Source organism: Nematostella vectensis, chromosome 9 (genome assembly GCF_932526225.1).
Source record: "Nematostella vectensis chromosome 9, jaNemVect1.1, whole genome shotgun sequence".
NCBI lineage: Eukaryota > Metazoa > Cnidaria > Anthozoa > Actiniaria > Edwardsiidae > Nematostella > Nematostella vectensis.
In genome coordinates this window covers 7,393,397-7,412,391 of record NC_064042.1, presented here as the reverse complement: position 1 = coordinate 7,412,391, position 18,995 = coordinate 7,393,397, and the positions used below count along the sequence as shown (strand labels likewise).

At 44.6% G+C, this 18,995-nt stretch overlaps 4 protein-coding genes across 5 annotated transcripts; 3 read left to right on the top strand and 1 right to left on the bottom strand.

The window, feature by feature from the left end:
• Positions 1 to 446: 446 nt before the first annotated feature.
• On the top strand, positions 447 to 4,493 carry LOC116601844. The gene has a single exon (XM_048732425.1). The coding sequence runs from the start codon at positions 447 to 449 to the stop codon at positions 4,491 to 4,493; it is 4,047 nt and encodes a 1,348-aa protein (XP_048588382.1).
• Positions 4,494 to 5,338: 845 nt separating this feature from the next.
• LOC116601843 lies at positions 5,339 to 6,097 on the top strand. Its single transcript, XM_032362632.2, has one exon. It carries the CDS (start codon positions 5,339 to 5,341, stop codon positions 6,095 to 6,097), a length of 759 nt encoding a protein of 252 aa, XP_032218523.2.
• Positions 6,098 to 6,987: 890 nt separating this feature from the next.
• Positions 6,988 to 11,034, bottom strand: LOC116601928. The gene has a single exon (XM_048732424.1). It carries the CDS (start codon positions 11,032 to 11,034, stop codon positions 6,988 to 6,990), a length of 4,047 nt encoding a protein of 1,348 aa, XP_048588381.1.
• Positions 11,035 to 12,552: 1,518 nt separating this feature from the next.
• On the top strand, positions 12,553 to 17,037 carry LOC5518150 (ectodysplasin-A). Of its 2 annotated transcripts, none has more exons than XM_032362640.2 (6): positions 12,553 to 13,001; positions 13,835 to 13,931; positions 14,037 to 14,189; positions 14,298 to 14,311; positions 14,461 to 14,512; positions 15,829 to 17,037. In XM_032362640.2, exons 1-6 carry the CDS (start codon positions 12,723 to 12,725, stop codon positions 16,179 to 16,181), a joined length of 948 nt encoding a protein of 315 aa, XP_032218531.1. In that variant the 5' UTR covers positions 12,553 to 12,722; the 3' UTR covers positions 16,182 to 17,037. The 2 variants fall into 2 exon arrangements, with proteins under 2 accessions (XP_032218531.1, XP_032218530.1); XM_032362639.2 differs by having other exon boundaries at positions 12,562 to 13,001; positions 13,835 to 13,940.
• The last annotated feature ends 1,958 nt before the right edge of the window (positions 17,038 to 18,995 follow it).

The window sequence follows — 18,995 nt, the reverse complement described above, 5'->3', positions numbered from 1 at the left end:
GTCACGTAACGGACACGCCCACCTGTCAATCACTTTGTCAAAAAAACCTGTCAATCATTTTGTCATGTGATGGCCACGCCCACTTGTCAATCACTTTGTCACGTGACGGACACGCCCACCTGTCAATCACTTTGTCAAAAAACCTGTCAATCATTTTGTCATGTGATAGCCACGCCCACCTGTCAATCATTTTGTCATGTGATGGCCACGCCCACTTGTCAATCATTTTGTCACGTGATAGCCACGCCCATTTGATCGTCGAAAATGGCGTGATGAGTTCGGTCGGCTAGGTGGAGGGGTGTGGGTCGGGGTTTACACTTCCGAGCTAATTTGACCAGAGAGATATGTCCCTCCCAGAGGTCCTCATACCAGCCCCAGGTTACCATGGAGATGAAAATGACTCCTGTGGTGGGTTGATGGAACTCCTGCGGAGGAGGTTGTGAAGGATGGGGGTGAGTCCTCTTTACACCACTGAGAAGCGTCTCAATGTTCTACCAACACAGACTGGTGAAGACGTGTCGGAGTTGTCCCACCAGACCCCCAATGGGATTCTGGAATCTTGGTTTAAAGACATAACTGGTTTGATAGAAATGGAAAACCAAACGGTGAGACAGTTGAAGGATCTGAAGGTGAAAGATCTGAAAGCCCTCGCCAAGGAGCGGGGTATCCCAAGATATTACTGGATGCGGAGAGACGAGCTCGTCGGGGCGCTGACCAACACGTCACCACCACCACCACCCCGACGGGTCCCTTTGCCCAAACTTCTCAAAGGGCTACCACGGCCACCCCGCATTATCCCATCCAACGCGTCGGAGAGTATTCTCGACGGTCCGATACCTGAGATTGATGTCCCCATTCTCAAACCCTCCAAACCCACACGGAGTTCCCACGTCCAATCACTCAAGCATTTTGCAAACAGGGAAGTCAACTCGATCAAGAGCGAGTTAGATGAGTTTGCGGATTGGATACTATCTTATGTCCCTGAGCCCGTCAAAAAGACCGCCAAAGAGGCTGTAGATAAACGGGTCAAACGTCTGAAGGAGAGGATTAAGCGTTTACACGGGGAAGCGGAAGATCGCTTCACACCCAAGGAGCAAAAGACGGCGTTGAAGGGATATCTTAAGACTTATGGGATAGCCGGACAGGAGGGTTACGGTCCCAAGGAGTTTATCACCAAGATCAGACCAAAGGTTATCAAACTCGTCAATGACCGAAAGAAGCCCATCAAGGTCAAGTTTGTCTTTACCTGCAGGTATATAAAAGAAAATCTGGCTACAGGTCAGATTGAGGAGGAGCTGGGATATCATCATACAGAAAAGCCTGAGATCGTGACGGAGTCGACTGATTTCTCTGATTTGTTTAATGCAATGACGAATCCTTTGATCGGATTAGTCGAAAAGTTCCAGAAGCAAGGCTCTGGGTGGCAGTTTGATCGGGTGGAGTACTTTGATATTAACATTGATCCCTTTGATCCTCTCTCCGGGAGCTCGTATGTTGAACTACCAAAGGAGTTAGCGGTAAAGAAGGCGATTATCAATGTGAGGAATGAGAATGATCACAAGTGTTTCAAGTGGGCGGTAACCTCCGCCGTGTACCCCAAGAGGGATAACCCTCAAAGACTCAGTAGAAAGATGATGGAGAACTCTGAGAGATTCGACTGGTCGGGGATAGAGTTCCCCGTCTCGTTGAGACAGATCGACAAGTTTGAGAGACAGAACCCACATACAGTCAATGTGTTTACGTATGAGGAGAAGAAAATATGTCCATTGAGGATCAGTGGGAAGGATCCATTCAATGCAATCAATCTACTTCTCATCTCAAACGGCGAGACGAGTCATTACTGCTGGATAAAGGACGTGATGTCGTTAGTGTCTAGTCAAATTGATAAGTATCACCATACCCGATTCCTATGTTTTAGGTGTCTAAACTCGTTTCGGTGTAAAAAGGCGTTGGAGAAACATTACGAGTACTGCTCAAAGAACGAGTCGGTCAGGATAGAGATGCCGATGGATAAAGACGGTAAGCCCCTTTACACTAGATTCGTGAACTTTAACAGAAAGATGCGGGTCCCCTTTGTTGTCTACGCAGACTTTGAGAGCTTCACAGAGAATATAGACACTTGCTCCCCAGATGAGAGCAGGAGTTTCACTAAACAATATCAGAAACACAAACCGTCAGGCTTCTGCTATCTCATCAAATGCAGCATTGATGACGGTGTGTTTTCACCCAAGCTGGTTCAGAGGACGGTCCAAGGGTCTGCCGAGGATGTCGCGCAGCTGTTTGTGGAGTCTCTCGAGTCAGACATCAAGGAGATTTACAATAAGTTCAAGTTCCCCAAGGAGGTGGAGATGACGCGGGAGGATGAGATGAACTATGACAATGCCACTCACTGCCACATCTGTGGGGGTGAGTTAGGAGAGGACAAGGTTTTGGACCATTGCCACCTCACCGGAAAGTACAGAGGTGCTGCTCACAACGCATGCAACCTTCGATTTAGAGCTCCAAAGTTCTTTCCTGTTCTATTTCACAACCTGTCTGGATACGATTCACACTTGTTTGTCAAGAATCTTGGTACGTCGGAGGGTAAAATAAACTGCATACCTAATAACGAGGAGAAGTATATCTCTTTCACAAAACAGGTTGTGGTCGACAGGTTTACGAACAAAGAGGGCAAACAGGTTGACGTTAAGCGTGATATCAGGTTTATCGACAGTTTCAAGTTCATGTCCGCTAGCCTCGACAGTCTAGTGAAGAATTTACCGAGAGAGTCTTTCAAGAACCTCATGATTCACTACAAGGGGGAACAGTTACAGCTGTTGTTGAGGAAGGGCGTCTTCCCATACGACTGGTTCTGTAACTTTGATCAACTAGACGCTATCCAACTTCCGCCTAAAGAAGCGTTTTACTCGACTCTCAACGATACGGACATATCGGAGGAAGATTACCAACACGCGCAAAAAGTGTGGGAAACCTTCAAGATGAGCACCATGAGGGATTACCACGATCTCTATCTTGAGTCGGACGTGCTCCTGTTGGCAGACGTTTTCGAGAACTTTAGAGATGTCTGTCTCGAGAACTATGGCCTGGACCCAGCCTGGTACTACACAGCACCCGGACTGGCTTGGGATGCAGCCCTAAAGATCACAAGGGTAGAGTTGGAGTTGCTGACCGATTGCGATATGTTACTCATGTTTGAGGAGGGTATTCGCGGAGGTGTCTCCATGATATCCACCAGACATAGTAAGGCAAACAACCCCTACATGAGAGAGTACGATCCCAACCTACCGACAAAGTACATTACCTACCTGGATGCAAACAACTTGTACGGCTGGGCGATGAGTAAACCTCTGCCCACTCACGGGTTCAGATGGATGACGGACCAAGAGCTGAAGGAGTGGGGACGTCACCCATGCGTCGTGGAGGTTGACATGGCGTATCCACGTCACCTTCATGATTCACATGATGACTACCCGTTAGCTCCAGAGAGCATCAAGATTAACAAGGTAGGCAAGTTGATCCCAAACCTCAACGACAAAACAAAGTACGTCGTCCATCATGAGACTCTGAAACTTTATGAAAGTCTTGGGTTAAAAGTCACGAAGGTTCATAGGGGTATCACCTTTGAGGAGTCTGGATGGTTGAAGACCTACATTGACCTAAACACGAGCCTCAGAGCAAAAGCGACAAACGATTTCGAGAAAGATTTTTTCAAGTTAATGAACAACTCTGTTTTCGGGAAAACCATGGAGAACATTAGAAACAGGGTGGACATCCGGCTGATCACAAACGAGAAACAGGCTAGGAAACTAATATCAAAGCCTAATTACAAGCATCGTACCATCTTTTGTGAAAACCTTGCGGCTATCCACATGAGGAAGACGAGACTGGTTTTCAACAAGCCCGTCTACTTGGGTATGTGTATCCTGGATCTGAGTAAGAATCTCATGTATGATTTTCACTACGGTTACGTTAAACCAAAGTATGGTGACAAGGCAAAGTTGCTGTTTACAGACACGGATAGTCTGATGTACGAGATAGAGACGGAGGATTTTTACAAGGACATTAGCGGTGATGTGAGATCCATGTTTGACACAAGCAACTATCCAAGGAATCACCCGTCTGGCATCGAGTCAGGGTTGAACAAGAAGATCATTGGCATGTTCAAGGATGAGACTGGAGGTCTACAAATCACAGAGTTCGTCGGGCTGAGAGCTAAACTCTACTCGTACAGGATGGACGGTGGTGGAGAAGCGAAGAAATGCAAGGGTGTCAAGAGGGCAGTCGTCAAGAAGAGCATCGGTTTCGATGACTACAAGGATTGCTTGTTTGGTAAGGAGCCTCAGATGAGGATGATGAATGTCATCAGGAGTCATGGACACAATGTCTACACCGAGACGGTGAACAAGAGGGCGCTATCTCACGAGGACGACAAGAGAATCATCTGTGACGATGGTATTCACACCCACGCTCACGGTTATCTCGGGAGTGTCTGAGACAACCAACAGAGTGTGCTGACGAGAAAGTACGAGTCTACTTAAATCCTACGAAGCATACTTTTAAAACACTTTAGTGTTATGCTCCTACCATCTCGGATGACAGTACTTGCTAGCAGTCTCCTCACAGTTGCTAAGCAATTCATGCTAACACCGTCACAGGAGATCTTAAAATCCTGCGGAGGACCCTCAACCATGATTGTGAAGGGTGGAGACTGCTCCTCTCCACACAGTGTGAAAATAATGAGCTTTTTCACACCACATCGCTGAGGAGGCCTAAAGGTGTTGCGGCTACAACAAAGATGGGAGACGCTCTGAGGAAGGTGGTGATCAAGAGACGTCTGTTCCTTGACCCCAAATACTTGGACAGTGAAATAATGAACCACGTCAGGGATGAGATCGTCAGTACGGTGGTGGGGGAGTGCACGAGGGAGCTCGGGTGGGTCCTCTCGGTGGGACGCTTGACGGAGGTTGTCAATGTTCGTGACACCATCTTTAGAGTGAGTTTTGAGGTGGAGACGTTGAGGCCGCGGGTTGGGGGTGAGCTTGTTGGGGAGGTGCGGATGGTCTGGGCCGGCGGTGTCCTCTTGGAGGTTTCAGATATACAAAAGGTTGTGATCCCGTCTACCTCTCTCGACGGGTACGTCTTTGAGGCGTGCTCCAACTGCTACGTGAGGGAGGGTGAGAGGATTAAGGAGGGCGACACTGTTCTCGTCACAGTAACAACGGTCAGGTATGGTGAGAGAGGTTTCAGCTGCTTGGGTGTCATCTCTGAGAGGGCACCTAACACAAAGTGTCAAAAGGATTTGAAGAAAGTGTTCTAGAGACGCGGCAGGTTCAGCAGGATGGAGCGGTTCGGGGTAGACGTCGACGGTGTGATGGCATACGCGGCACGGGTGGGTCTTGTAGAAGTTGTCGAAAAGTATGCAGAGTATGATGCGGTAGACCTCGACTGGGCTATGGTCCAAGCGGTGGTGGGAGGTCACGTTGAGATTGTTGAGATGTGTGAAGAGTGGGGTGCTACAGACTTTGAAGAGACCATGGAGGCTGCGGCGCGGGAGGGGCATGAAGAGGTTGTTGAACTGTGTGTAGAGTTTGGTGCGAGAGACCTTAGGAGAGCCTTGGTGGCTGCAGCGCGTGGTGGTCACGTTGACGTTCTACATCTTCTCCAGGAGTGTGGTCTGAGAGACTTTGGTGATGCCTCAGCAGCTGCAGTGATGGTGGGTAATGATCTCGTGGCTGATGTGTGTGAGGAGCTAGGTGAGAACCTTTACGACGACATTGACGATGCCACGACGCTGGCGGTCACCCTGGGAGACGTTGAGACTGTCAAGAGATGCAGGGAGGCGGGGGTTGAATCGTATGAGAGAGCCCTGCGCGGAGTAGCCACCGGCTGTCACACGGGGGTTGTCAAGATGCTGCTGGGTTGGGGAGCAAAGAGTTTTGGGCGGACTATGAGATTCATGGCGTGTCACCTCCCCAGGAGACTCAAAGGTTTGTACCCAGCTTACGGTTGGGGTGAGGTGCATGAGGAGCTTTTCAGACACCACCACAAGCGAAAGTTCTTCAAGGTTTTGGAGGAGGAGCTCATGCCAATCACCTGAAATCCAGATAGGTTTTGGGATTGGTGTTTGGATGAGGAGGAGAAGAGCCGGTTGGCGGAGAGTCTCGTATTGGCAGATCAACACTCCATCGATGGGGTTCTGGAATCTTGGTCTAAAGACATGATTGGTTTAGAGAAATGAGGGAACAAACAGCAGATCGGTCAGAGTACCTTACCGTGGGTGATCTGATGACACTCCCCGTGAAACGAGACTGCCGGGGTAACCTGATATGTCATCATAATAAAAGAAAGACGCGATGCAGAGAGTGCGGCGGCGGTAGTGTCTGTGAGCATGGACGGACAAGATACGTTTGCAAAGACTGTAAAGGGGGAGGGATATGTGAGCACGGCAAGCACAAGTCTATTTGCAGGCTGTGTGGGGGATCTCGGATATGTGAGCACAACAGACAGAGACAATTCTGTAAACCATGTGGAGGGTCTCAAATATGCGGGCACGGCGAACGAAAGGGTCGTTGCAAGATGTGCATCGTGAATTGACGTTGACCCACCCAGTTTTGTAACACGTCCTACGTCACAAAACATCGACTTGCCTGACGTTACTCTCAAGAACCTCCCTAGTTATGCCAAAGAGCCTACTCAGTTGTGCTCAAGAGCTTGCTCAGGTGTGTTCAAGAGCTTGCTTAGTTGTACTCAAGAGCTTGCTCAGTTGTGTTCAGTTGTGCTCAAGAGTTTGCTCAGGTGTGCTCAAGAGCTTGCTCAGGTGTACTCAATATCTATCTTGGTTATGCTCGAGATCCTACTTATTTCTCCCCGATACTTCTTTGATTTTAGTGCACTCTCCTCCAAGATAACACTAAAGTGTTTTAAAAGTATGCTTCGTAGGATTTAAGTAGACTCGTACTTTCTCGTCAGCACACTCTGTTGGTTGTCTCAGACACTCCCGAGATAACCGTGAGCGTGGGTGTGAATACCATCGTCACAGATGATTCTCTTGTCGTCCTCGTGAGATAGCGCCCTCTTGTTCACCGTCTCGGTGTAGACATTGTGTCCATGACTCCTGATGACATTCATCATCCTCATCTGAGGCTCCTTACCAAACAAGCAATCCTTGTAGTCATCGAAACCGATGCTCTTCTTGACGACTGCCCTCTTGACACCCTTGCATTTCTTCGCTTCTCCACCACCGTCCATCCTGTACGAGTAGAGTTTAGCTCTCAGCCCGACGAACTCTGTGATTTGTAGACCTCCAGTCTCATCCTTGAACATGCCAATGATCTTCTTGTTCAACCCTGACTCGATGCCAGACGGGTGATTCCTTGGATAGTTGCTTGTGTCAAACATGGATCTCACATCACCGCTAATGTCCTTGTAAAAATCCTCCGTCTCTATCTCGTACATCAGACTATCCGTGTCTGTAAACAGCAACTTTGCCTTGTCACCATACTTTGGTTTAACGTAACCGTAGTGAAAATCATACATGAGATTCTTACTCAGATCCAGGATACACATACCCAAGTAGACGGGCTTGTTGAAAACCAGTCTCGTCTTCCTCATGTGGATAGCCGCAAGGTTTTCACAAAAGATGGTACGATGCTTGTAATTAGGCTTTGATATTAGTTTCCTAGCCTGTTTCTCGTTTGTGATCAGCCGGATGTCCACCCTGTTTCTAATGTTCTCCATGGTTTTCCCGAAAACAGAGTTGTTCATTAACTTGAAAAAATCTTTCTCGAAATCGTTTGTCGCTTTTGCTCTGAGGCTCGTGTTTAGGTCAATGTAGGTCTTCAACCATCCAGACTCCTCAAAGGTGATACCCCTATGAACCTTCGTGACTTTTAACCCAAGACTTTCATAAAGTTTCAGAGTCTCATGATGGACGACGTACTTTGTTTTGTCGTTGAGGTTTGGGATCAACTTGCCTACCTTGTTAATCTTGATGCTCTCTGGAGCTAACGGGTAGTCATCATGTGAATCATGAAGGTGACGTGGATACGCCATGTCAACCTCCACGACGCATGGGTGACGTCCCCACTCCTTCAGCTCTTGGTCCGTCATCCATCTGAACCCGTGAGTGGGCAGAGGTTTACTCATCGCCCAGCCGTACAAGTTGTTTGCATCCAGGTAGGTAATGTACTTTGTCGGTAGGTTGGGATCGTACTCTCTCATGTAGGGGTTGTTTGCCTTACTATGTCTGGTGGATATCATGGAGACACCTCCGCGAATACCCTCCTCAAACATGAGTAACATATCGCAATCGGTCAGCAACTCCAACTCTACCCTTGTGATCTTTAGGGCTGCATCCCAAGCCAGTCCGGGTGCTGTGTAGTACCAGGCTGGGTCCAGGCCATAGTTCTCGAGACAGACATCTCTAAAGTTCTCGAAAACGTCTGCCAACAGGAGCACGTCCGACTCAAGATAGAGATCGTGGTAATCCCTCATGGTGCTCATCTTGAAGGTTTCCCACACTTTTTGCGCGTGTTGGTAATCTTCCTCCGATATGTCCGTATCGTTGAGAGTCGAGTAAAACGCTTCTTTAGGCGGAAGTTGGATAGCGTCTAGTTGATCAAAGTTACAGAACCAGTCGTATGGGAAGACGCCCTTCCTCAACAACAGCTGTAACTGTTCCCCCTTGTAGTGAATCATGAGGTTCTTGAAAGACTCTCTCGGTAAATTCTTCACTAGACTGTCGAGGCTAGCGGACATGAACTTGAAACTGTCGATAAACCTGATATCACGCTTAACGTCAACCTGTTTGCCCTCTTTGTTCGTAAACCTGTCGACCACAACCTGTTTTGTGAAAGAGATATACTTCTCCTCGTTATTAGGTATGCAGTTTATTTTACCCTCCGACGTACCAAGATTCTTGACAAACAAGTGTGAATCGTATCCAGACAGGTTGTGAAATAGAACAGGAAAGAACTTTGGAGCTCTAAATCGAAGGTTGCATGCGTTGTGAGCAGCACCTCTGTACTTTCCGGTGAGGTGGCAATGGTCCAAAACCTTGTCCTCTCCTAACTCACCCCCACAGATGTGGCAGTGAGTGGCATTGTCATAGTTCATCTCATCCTCCCGCGTCATCTCCACCTCCTTGGGGAACTTGAACTTATTGTAAATCTCCTTGATGTCTGACTCGAGAGACTCCACAAACAGCTGCGCGACATCCTCGGCAGACCCTTGGACCGTCCTCTGAACCAGCTTGGGTGAAAACACACCGTCATCAATGCTGCATTTGATGAGATAGCAGAAGCCTGACGGTTTGTGTTTCTGATATTGTTTAGTGAAACTCCTGCTCTCATCTGGAGAGCAAGTGTCTATATTCTCTGTGAAGCTCTCAAAGTCTGCGTAGACAACAAAGGGGACCCGCATCTTTCTGTTAAAGTTCACGAATCTAGTGTAAAGGGGCTTACCGTCTTTATCCATCGGCATCTCTATCCTGACCGACTCGTTCTTTGAGCAGTACTCGTAATGTTTCTCCAACGCCTTTTTACACCGAAACGAGTTTAGACACCTAAAACATAGGAATCGGGTATGGTGATACTTATCAATTTGACTAGACACTAACGACATCACGTCCTTTATCCAGCAGTAATGACTCGTCTCGCCGTTTGAGATGAGAAGTAGATTGATTGCATTGAATGGATCCTTCCCACTGATCCTCAATGGACATATTTTCTTCTCCTCATACGTAAACACATTGACTGTATGTGGGTTCTGTCTCTCAAACTTGTCGATCTGTCTCAACGAGACGGGGAACTCTATCCCCGACCAGTCGAATCTCTCAGAGTTCTCCATCATCTTTCTACTGAGTCTTTGAGGGTTATCCCTCTTGGGGTACACGGCGGAGGTTACCGCCCACTTGAAACACTTGTGATCATTCTCATTCCTCACATTGATAATCGCCTTCTTTACCGCTAACTCCTTTGGTAGTTCAACATACGAGCTCCCGGAGAGAGGATCAAAGGGATCAATGTTAATATCAAAGTACTCCACCCGATCAAACTGCCACCCAGAGCCTTGCTTCTGGAACTTTTCGACTAATCCGATCAAAGGATTCGTCATTGCATTAAACAAATCAGAGAAATCAGTCGACTCCGTCACGATCTCAGGCTTTTCTGTATGATGATATCCCAGCTCCTCCTCAATCTGACCTGTAGCCAGATTTTCTTTTATATACCTGCAGGTAAAGACAAACTTGACCTTGATGGGCTTCTTTCGGTCATTGACGAGTTTGATAACCTTTGGTCTGATCTTGGTGATAAACTCCTTGGGACCGTAACCCTCCTGTCCGGCTATCCCATAAGTCTTAAGATATCCCTTCAACGCCGTCTTTTGCTCCTTGGGTGTGAAGCGATCTTCCGCTTCCCCGTGTAAACGCTTAATCCTCTCCTTCAGACGTTTGACCCGTTTATCTACAGCCTCTTTGGCGGTCTTTTTGACGGGCTCAGGGACATAAGATAGTATCCAATCCGCAAACTCATCTAACTCGCTCTTGATCGAGTTGACTTCCCTGTTTGCAAAATGCTTGAGTGATTGGACGTGGGAACTCCGTGTGGGTTTGGAGGGTTTGAGAATGGGGACATCAATCTCAGGTATCGGACCGTCGAGAATACTCTCCGACGCGTTGGATGGGATAATGCGGGGTGGCCGTGGTAGCCCTTTGAGAAGTTTGGGCAAAGGGACCCGTCGGGGTGGTGGTGGTGGTGACGTGTTGGTCAGCGCCCCGACGAGCTCGTCTCTCCGCATCCAGTAATATCTTGGGATACCCCGCTCCTTGGCGAGGGCTTTCAGATCTTTCACCTTCAGATCCTTCAACTGTCTCACCGTTTGGTTTTCCATTTCTATCAAACCAGTTATGTCTTTAAACCAAGATTCCAGAATCCCATTGGGGGTCTGGTGGGACAACTCCGACACGTCTTCACCAGTCTGTGTTGGTAGAACATTGAGACGCTTCTCAGTGGTGTAAAGAGGACTCACCCCCATCCTTCACAACCTCCTCCGCAGGAGTTCCATCAACCCACCACAGGAGTCATTTTCATCTCCATGGTAACCTGGGGCTGGTATGAGGACCTCTGGGAGGGACATATCTCTCTGGTCAAATTAGCTCGGAAGTGTAAACCCCGACCCACACCCCTCCACCTAGCCGACCGAACTCATCACGCCATTTTCGACGATCAAATGGGCGTGGCTATCACGTGACAAAATGATTGACAAGTGGGCGTGGCCATCACATGACAAAATGATTGACAGGTGGGCGTGGCTATCACATGACAAAATGATTGACAGGTTTTTTGACAAAGTGATTGACAGGTGGGCGTGTCCGTCACGTGACAAAGTGATTGACAAGTGGGCGTGGCCATCACATGACAAAATGATTGACAGGTTTTTTTGACAAAGTGATTGACAGGTGGGCGTGTCCGTTACGTGACAAAGTGATTGACAGGTGGGCGTGTCCGTCACGTGACAAAGTGATTGACAGGTGGGCTTGGCTATCACGTGACAAAGTGATTGACAGGTGGGCTTGGCTATCACGTGACAAAGTGATTGACAGGTGGGTGTGGTCGTGTTCGTGACAAAGTGATTGACAGGTGGGCTTGTTCGTGTGTGCAAGGAGTCTTGGGCAAACTCGCACATGCGCAGGTCGCGAGGCTTGGCGGAGGTGTGCGGAGACTTTTGCGCCATTTTTGGAATGAAATTTGGGGAGATGAAAAACTTGTGCCAGCTGCGCCATTTCCCTACTACTGCATTTCAGAACGCATTAGGACTAAAAAAAATATTTTTTTCTGCTATCTGAGCCTCGACATGTTTTTAGCATGTTCTTAAATTTTGGTGAAATATCAGGCTGGACGTTCTTATAAAAAAAAAGGTTTTTATAAAAAAAAAAGTGTACTTGCTTCATGGCAATGCGAGAGAAGTTCGCGAGTGATGCGTTGAGGTATTTATGGCTTTGCCTACTCAACACAATGAACTCGTTGTCCGTCTTATCTCAGTAACGTATAGCGTAATTACAACAACGCAATTACCAACAACTAGCCTATACAGAATGTTCCAATATCAAACAGAAATTAAAAATATCAATATAGCTCACGATGCCGCCCGACACACAAAACTGAATATTCACCCAACCTACTCTAATAATTCCGTGTTGTAAATGATTCCGTGATATAGTCACGGAAGATTCTGATATTAGAGACTTATTCATGCCTTTATCTACGGCATCCACAAGGCCTATTTTTAGCGGATCTCTGGCTCGGCTACCTTCCGCTTCCTTATGATACAACACACAGTACAAGGGCGGGGTGAGATGGGCGCGAACTCTTGTGTACACTGACTCAACGCACGAATTTATAAACATCACTAACTTTCCTTTTGCGTTCAACAAACTTTGACTTATTACATCCAACTCGCAAAAATAACCATTTTCATTCATGCACAAAGTCTTTCAAATCATGCCAATCTTTATTGAAATCACTTCAAAATCCTTTCGTCTTTTGTCTGACTCGTGATTGACACCTGTCAATCAATCAGATAACAGTTTCCCGGAACTAAGTCGGATGGGAAGTGCGCCATCTCAAGTTAACCGCAACAACAAAAGAACAGGAGAGGCGTCGAGTAAGTGAGGGCCATGTACGTAGCGCCGTTTTAAGGAACCATTCACTCATGCAAATGCAATGATTCCGGAACTAAAGATGGTGGACAAGCAAAGCTCACAGTGCTCACGTTATTTTGTGGCGTTTTCGGTGTTATTTCTGGTCGTGTACTGCGTTAGTTTGACTGTGTTCGTTTCGCTACTCGCTAGAGAGCACTGGGCTTTAGAAGCCTATACTTTGAAGATCGAACGGCGACTTAACTCGGTGGAAAAACGACTCGAAACTCGACAGACTCCTGAATACAACGAAGTAGAGCTCAGCGCGAAACAACTGACTCACAAGGAACAATTATTCACTGAGGTAAATCATTATTCTGCCAATCAATTATACTAGACACGGTAGAGTAGAAGAAAGTATATAAACATTCCATCACATCAGAAGAGAATATTTTGGACTGCACTTCAGTTGTGGTAGCCCAGTAATTGATAATGCTGTAATGTTTAGTTTATCAACGATGTAATCGCTTGCACATTTGCGATCTCATCTCTGATTGCGGATAATTTTCATTGGAGGTTGCCAGCCGTTGTTTATCCAGTAGAACAATGGATATGGAACACGTACGAAGCATTAAAAACTATTCGCATAATCCATGTGGAGTTTGTGCGTCACATTATCAAACATTCGACTAGGAAAGCGCGCCGAATTCTTAGTAGGATTCTGAAGGATTTGTAGAGTTAAGGTCAACAGAGATCGGTTTCATGGTCAAATTTAACTCACGCTTTGAAAAATAATTGCTAAAATACATCCATACATCAACACATTTAAATAGAAAAAAGAATAAAATCAGCCTTATTTTACAATCATCTAATGTTTAGTGTAATGGATGTGATGTCTTCAATTAGCTTGATGGGAAATCTTTCTTCGACTGCTAAAAATGGTTAGCGATGACATATCTTATTTGTATCATTTCTCCCATATAAATATTTGGTTTGTTAACACTTTCTTTATTCCAGTTACTTTATACTTGGTATGTTGACATCAATTCTCACCGTTTCTGTTTCAATGAGCTCAGGGTTCCTATTGCTAACCAGATATATGTTCCAATTGCTCCATATCTGGTATTACTGTTGCCCTCTGTACCATGTTTCCATATTTGGTATGCTTAACTCTTTGCTGTACTATTTCCCCAACAGTCCAGGAAGGCAGTATCTGATAGGGTTCTAGATGGAAGATATAAACGAGACAGTAGGAAAGAATGTATCACATGCAAGAGTCGGCGAGGGAAGAGAGGTAAAAAAGGTACACCTCATTTAAACTGAAATCTGGTCATAATACCTTAATATCGATATTATATATACATTATACACTCAATATCAAAATGGTCCCTTATTGTAGGTGAACCAGGTCCACAAGGACCTCCAGGACCACAAGGCCCCACAGGGGCAAAGGGCGACCAAGGACCTGAGGGGATCCAGGGACCCCAAGGAATAAGAGGCCCTGAGGGACCACAGGGGCCCCAAGGACCCCAAGGACTAGAGGGGAAAGCAGGTATTTTTTTATCTGGATATTATGGCCTATATAAAAAATGACTTCCCTTCAAGCTTTTGATATTTATTAATAAAACTAATTAATTTTTTTTCTCTTATGTTTTTCCAGCAAATTTTACAATGGTAAGTAATCAGCAGATATATATTTTGTTAATGATACACCTAGTCTATTTTGCACAATACAACCATGGGATTTCTTGATTAAGGAAAATTTCTGGATATATTGAAAGAGGAGGCAGGAAGATTAAGTTGTACCTTTTCTTTGACTCTAGATTGCTGAAAGTGTGCATCTTGTTGGGGACGGTAAAAGAAAACAACACTCAGGTATACATGAGATGGCACAGGTAGCCCAGGCAATGTATCTGTAAACCGATGAGAAATAACAGTGTTTGTATGAGCAGATGAGTGTAATTCCTAAGCCCACTATTTGCCATGTGTTTTGTTGTGAATTTCAATAAATTACATACAAACTTACAACATCACTTCTGATGTGTTTTTGTCAAGAAAAAAAAAAAGAACGTAATAAACCTCTAGACATTAAAAAACACAAGAAGAAGTCATGTTGTAAGTTTGTATGTAATTTACCTATGCAGATGGTGGCTATGATGTTCACATTTTTTACCAGACACTCTGTCCACCACATTACAGTTACCTTTAACAATAAGTGGTCTCTCTTAGGTATAAGACAAGAGGGGGCAAATAAAATATACAAAAGGTGTTCACTTCACTGGGGGATGCGCAGTCATAGGTATCATATGGAAAAAGCATAGTATTTGAAGATTACTTAATAATGAATGACCCACTTTTGGCCGCCAATGCGGGGGGGGGGGGGGGTGCATGCCTCCCCCTGTGTATGCACCTGACATGAACCTACTGTAAGAAATGTTTTTCGAAACTTGTCAACCTTTATTTTCTAAAAAGAGTTACCAAGTACTGTGTAACAAAATTTATCAAACCTACATTTAAGATAGAATGGGGCATTAAACACCTTCCAATTAGTATTTAGGTGAGGATTGTTTCCATTCCTTTATGCTCTGCATATCAATCTTTTAACAATAGCTATCTCCCCCTACTGATTTTAATCCACCACACATACAGCATGGATGCTATTTGAACCCATAAAGTACTTGAGAACTATGAATTCTTAAAAAATTATAAATTTTGAGATTGAGTCTACTCGCTACATACATAAAAATGTTGTTTGCCAAGTTCCTCTTGCATGCTAGCCAGCTCTCATTCGGGGTAACTTGGAAATCTTTTCTTTTTAAACCTTGGGAACCCTGTGGTGTGCATGAAGGCCAAGGCTGACTGGGGCGAGAAAGCAAAGAAATGAGACCGAGTGATGAAACCCTGTATTTCTAAATGGTCCTTCACAAATGCAGCGCAGTGATTATCAGGCTAAAGTTCCTCTAACCTTGCAATAGGAAGCTAGACTTTGTGGTAGCATGTAATCAAATTTAAGTTGTCTATTATTTTATGATTATGAACTAACTCTAAGATCAATCCAAGGTAACATCAGACACACCTACATAGAATCACAGAACACTCACTTTATATTAACCCTGATCTTTTACCTTGTTTTGATTGGTCAGTGATGTTTGCTTTTTATATCTTTTCATTAACACTGTCTTTATGTTTAGGTGTTGTGAAATATTGGGATGAAAAACATCGTAGAGGAAGTATGCGTTATAACAGACATACTGGGGAAATTACAATTGAGAAATCTGGGTTCTACTTTGTCTACAGTCAGATGTATTACTATGATGGAAGTACAAAACTTCTTAGTCACTACACCTTAAAAAATAACCAGAAAATCTTGGGAAGTACTTCAAGCATTATCGGTGGAGACCGGAAATTCAACACGAACTATCATGGAGGGGTTTTCCACCTCCAGAAAGGGGACAAGTTGTGCGTAACTGTACTGGTTAGTAAAATCTACCTCATGAGACCGGAATATAGCTACTTTGGTATGTTTATGATACATCCTGAGTAGAGTGAGGGAGCCGTTATGCCTTATTGGAGGACAGAGAAGGTGCTGTTACTGCTACAAGACTCTCTGATCACTGGCATACCTGGGCATGAGAACTGGTTAGATGGAGTAATATTTTCCTTTTTTTGGAAACATTAGAAATTAACAGTACTAAGTACTGCAAACAGAAGATCATTCTCACTATTATAATTCACCTTCTTCATGTCTTCTCACAACTTTTTTCAAAGCCCATGTGAAACCGTGGTCAGGAGGCATAATTGTAAATAAGATGGCAAGGTTTGTCCCCAATCTTGTTTTAACATTGTGTCTCAAAGAGTTGTGGAAAGAAATGGGGAAGGTGAGTGAGGGTTAACCGTACACCAAGTAAGGGGTGTGGCTATACCAGTGTGTCGCCAATGGAGGGCTAGGAGGGTGAAGGGCCCAACAATGAAAGGAAATGTCACATGCAAAAAAATGCGCGTGCGACATTTAACAGTTTTTTTCGCGAGACAGGTCGCTAGAGAAAAAACTCACGTTTGACATGGCCTTTGAAACACTGTGAAAATTCTTGATAAAAAAAAATCAGGAAAAAATGTGTTACCTTCCTATCCCAGATCAAATGGTTTGTTACAATGGGGTTTCCATTAAATATTCTATTTGAAATAAAAATATCTTGCTGACCATATATATGATTTTTAGTACGTTACACAAACAACATAATATTTCTGTACAAAGACATTCTTCTCACCTTTTATTAGGAAAAAAAATGCTATGCAGGTTTTAAACAAAACCTGGAAGGTTACAAAATTTTGATACAATGTAAATAAGTAGTTTCTAATGTGTAAATATGTAATTCTAATAAACTGTTCATTTTTCGCAATTTTTGTTTCGCTCCAAAAACTGGTGTTTCCCTGTATGCTATCGGCAGTTTTCAAGGCCCCTTGATACAACAGTTTAACTCGGTCCTCCATCCCCCAAAATATATGCACAGTGAAAAAAAATGCCTTAAAACAAACAGCGGCAGCATTGCTGAAGAAAAACTATGCCAAAATTAAGTGTCGCGATAATTAGGATGCACGAAAATTATGTGAATACACAAGAAGCCTTTGGGGGAATATTGGCCTTTTAATAAGCTTTATGGAGACACGTTGTCTATTTAGTCATCTAATATACCTATAGTATGGTAAGGAGTTGAGTTTGGCTTTTATTTATAGATTTTTATGAAACTAAATTTAGGCAACGCATCTTTTTGTTACAGTTACAGTTGTTTCAGTTTTGATGGTTACAGCACATTTTGATTTTGCTTGATTTTATTATCCCAAAATCGCGAAAACAAAGTGATCTGGTTTTTACGAAAAAATGAAAATCGCGAAAATAAAGTGTCGCGAAATATCTCCATCTCAAAATCGCGAAATTTTGACGTGGCGAAAATTAAGTATAATAAGGTACTTTATGTAGCTATCAATAATGCCTGCAAACTGGCTCTCCTGTGTGTTTTCGTTGTTAAGGATCCCCGTGGCGTAAAAAAATCAAAAGTGGGGGAATCCCGACACCCCCAAAACAAGAATTTCCAAATTAACCCACTGGAGAGCTGGCTATTATCAATAGGGTTAGGGATCAATAGGGTTAGGGAAAACGCACAGAAGAGCCGGCTGCTCGCTACCCTAGGTACCAGAGGCTCCGAGCTTCGCAGCCTCTGGTACCCAGGGTAGCTGCTCGCAGGCTATAGTGTTAGCTACATGAAGTACTTAGTAAGCATCTAGGACACTATATTGATGGCTACATAAAGTACCAGGCCACAAAAAAGCTGGAGAGACTTTGCCCAACAATACTGGCGCCGTTTGTAAACGATGTTGGAACGTGCTGTGAAATTATTTCCATTGTGGCCAACCGAACGTAGCGGTGCCAGCAATGCTGCTTAATGTGGGCGCATTTTGTACAGGACTTTAAAGTCTTTTCTCTAGAGAAACCTTTTGAAGCGATTGTGATTCACTAACCTAATTTCCGAAAAAACTCCTATAGTGATTTCATGAAAATTGTGAATACTTTGTTCCAAAAGAGGTGCAAAAGAAGGTAGAAAAGTTATCTAAGAGTTTAAGGTCTGAAAGAGTTCCAGTCCTCAAAGATGTGTAATTGCCATCTATGTGAAGAACATGATACGAGCAGTTATTAAAAAGAAGAATTACATTAGGGGCCATGGCACCGGCGAGAACGACAGAGTCTTCCCTTTGCAACGGTAATCACTAACCCTTATTATTATTATTACCCTAGTCTTGCGCGCCCTGATTAGCCGATGAGGTCGTGGGGGGAAATGCATGCATAACTCGCCTAAGCCTAGGAAAATGGAGTTTGAAAATGCGGGCGTTGTTTACTTTAACGCTTTTTCTGTTGTATAGAAAAAATATAGCGTAGTGTGCGTCTCCTAAATAGAACCACAGCGTGAAATTAATAATAGCGATGCAGTTTTAGTACTGCAGCAGGAAATAAACGGATCTAAGGAAGGCGCTCAAATTTTGTTTGACCGAGTACAACGAAGCTCAGTTTAAGGCTGTTTTTGCGTCGCTCCTTGAATCGTGGGCACACCGAAATCACGACTAGTTTCATCATCTCATCAATTTTTCGCACATCGATATTTCTCGTGGGAATGGTAAAAATCCACCCCATTATTCTAGGATTTGTTTTGTACTGTTCCTAAAAAATTTCTAAAATCTAATTAAAAAAACGAGCGTGATAGCATGGTTTCAGTCGTGTTGCTCATGTGCGCATGCATTATCGCGTTATTGGTGTGTGCGTGCTCCACACGTTTGGACGTAGAGAGAGAAGACAGGTTCTTTTCTT

Bases quoted from the DNA above. Each gene is read 5' to 3' on its own strand.
- LOC116601844 (XM_048732425.1), top strand. From the start codon at position 447: ATGGGGGTGAGTCCTCTTTACACCACTGAGAAGCGTCTCAATGTTCTA.
- LOC116601843 (XM_032362632.2), top strand. From the start codon at position 5,339: ATGGAGCGGTTCGGGGTAGACGTCGACGGTGTGATGGCATACGCGGCA.
- LOC116601928 (XM_048732424.1), bottom strand. From the start codon at position 11,034: ATGGGGGTGAGTCCTCTTTACACCACTGAGAAGCGTCTCAATGTTCTA.
- LOC5518150 (XM_032362639.2), top strand. From the start codon at position 12,723: ATGATTCCGGAACTAAAGATGGTGGACAAGCAAAGCTCACAGTGCTCA. The intron at 13,002-13,834 runs GTAAATCATTAT...TTTCCCCAACAG, and splicing joins AGGAACAATTATTCACTGAG to TCCAGGAAGGCAGTATCTGA. The intron at 13,941-14,036 runs GTACACCTCATT...CCCTTATTGTAG, and splicing joins AGGGAAGAGAGGTAAAAAAG to GTGAACCAGGTCCACAAGGA.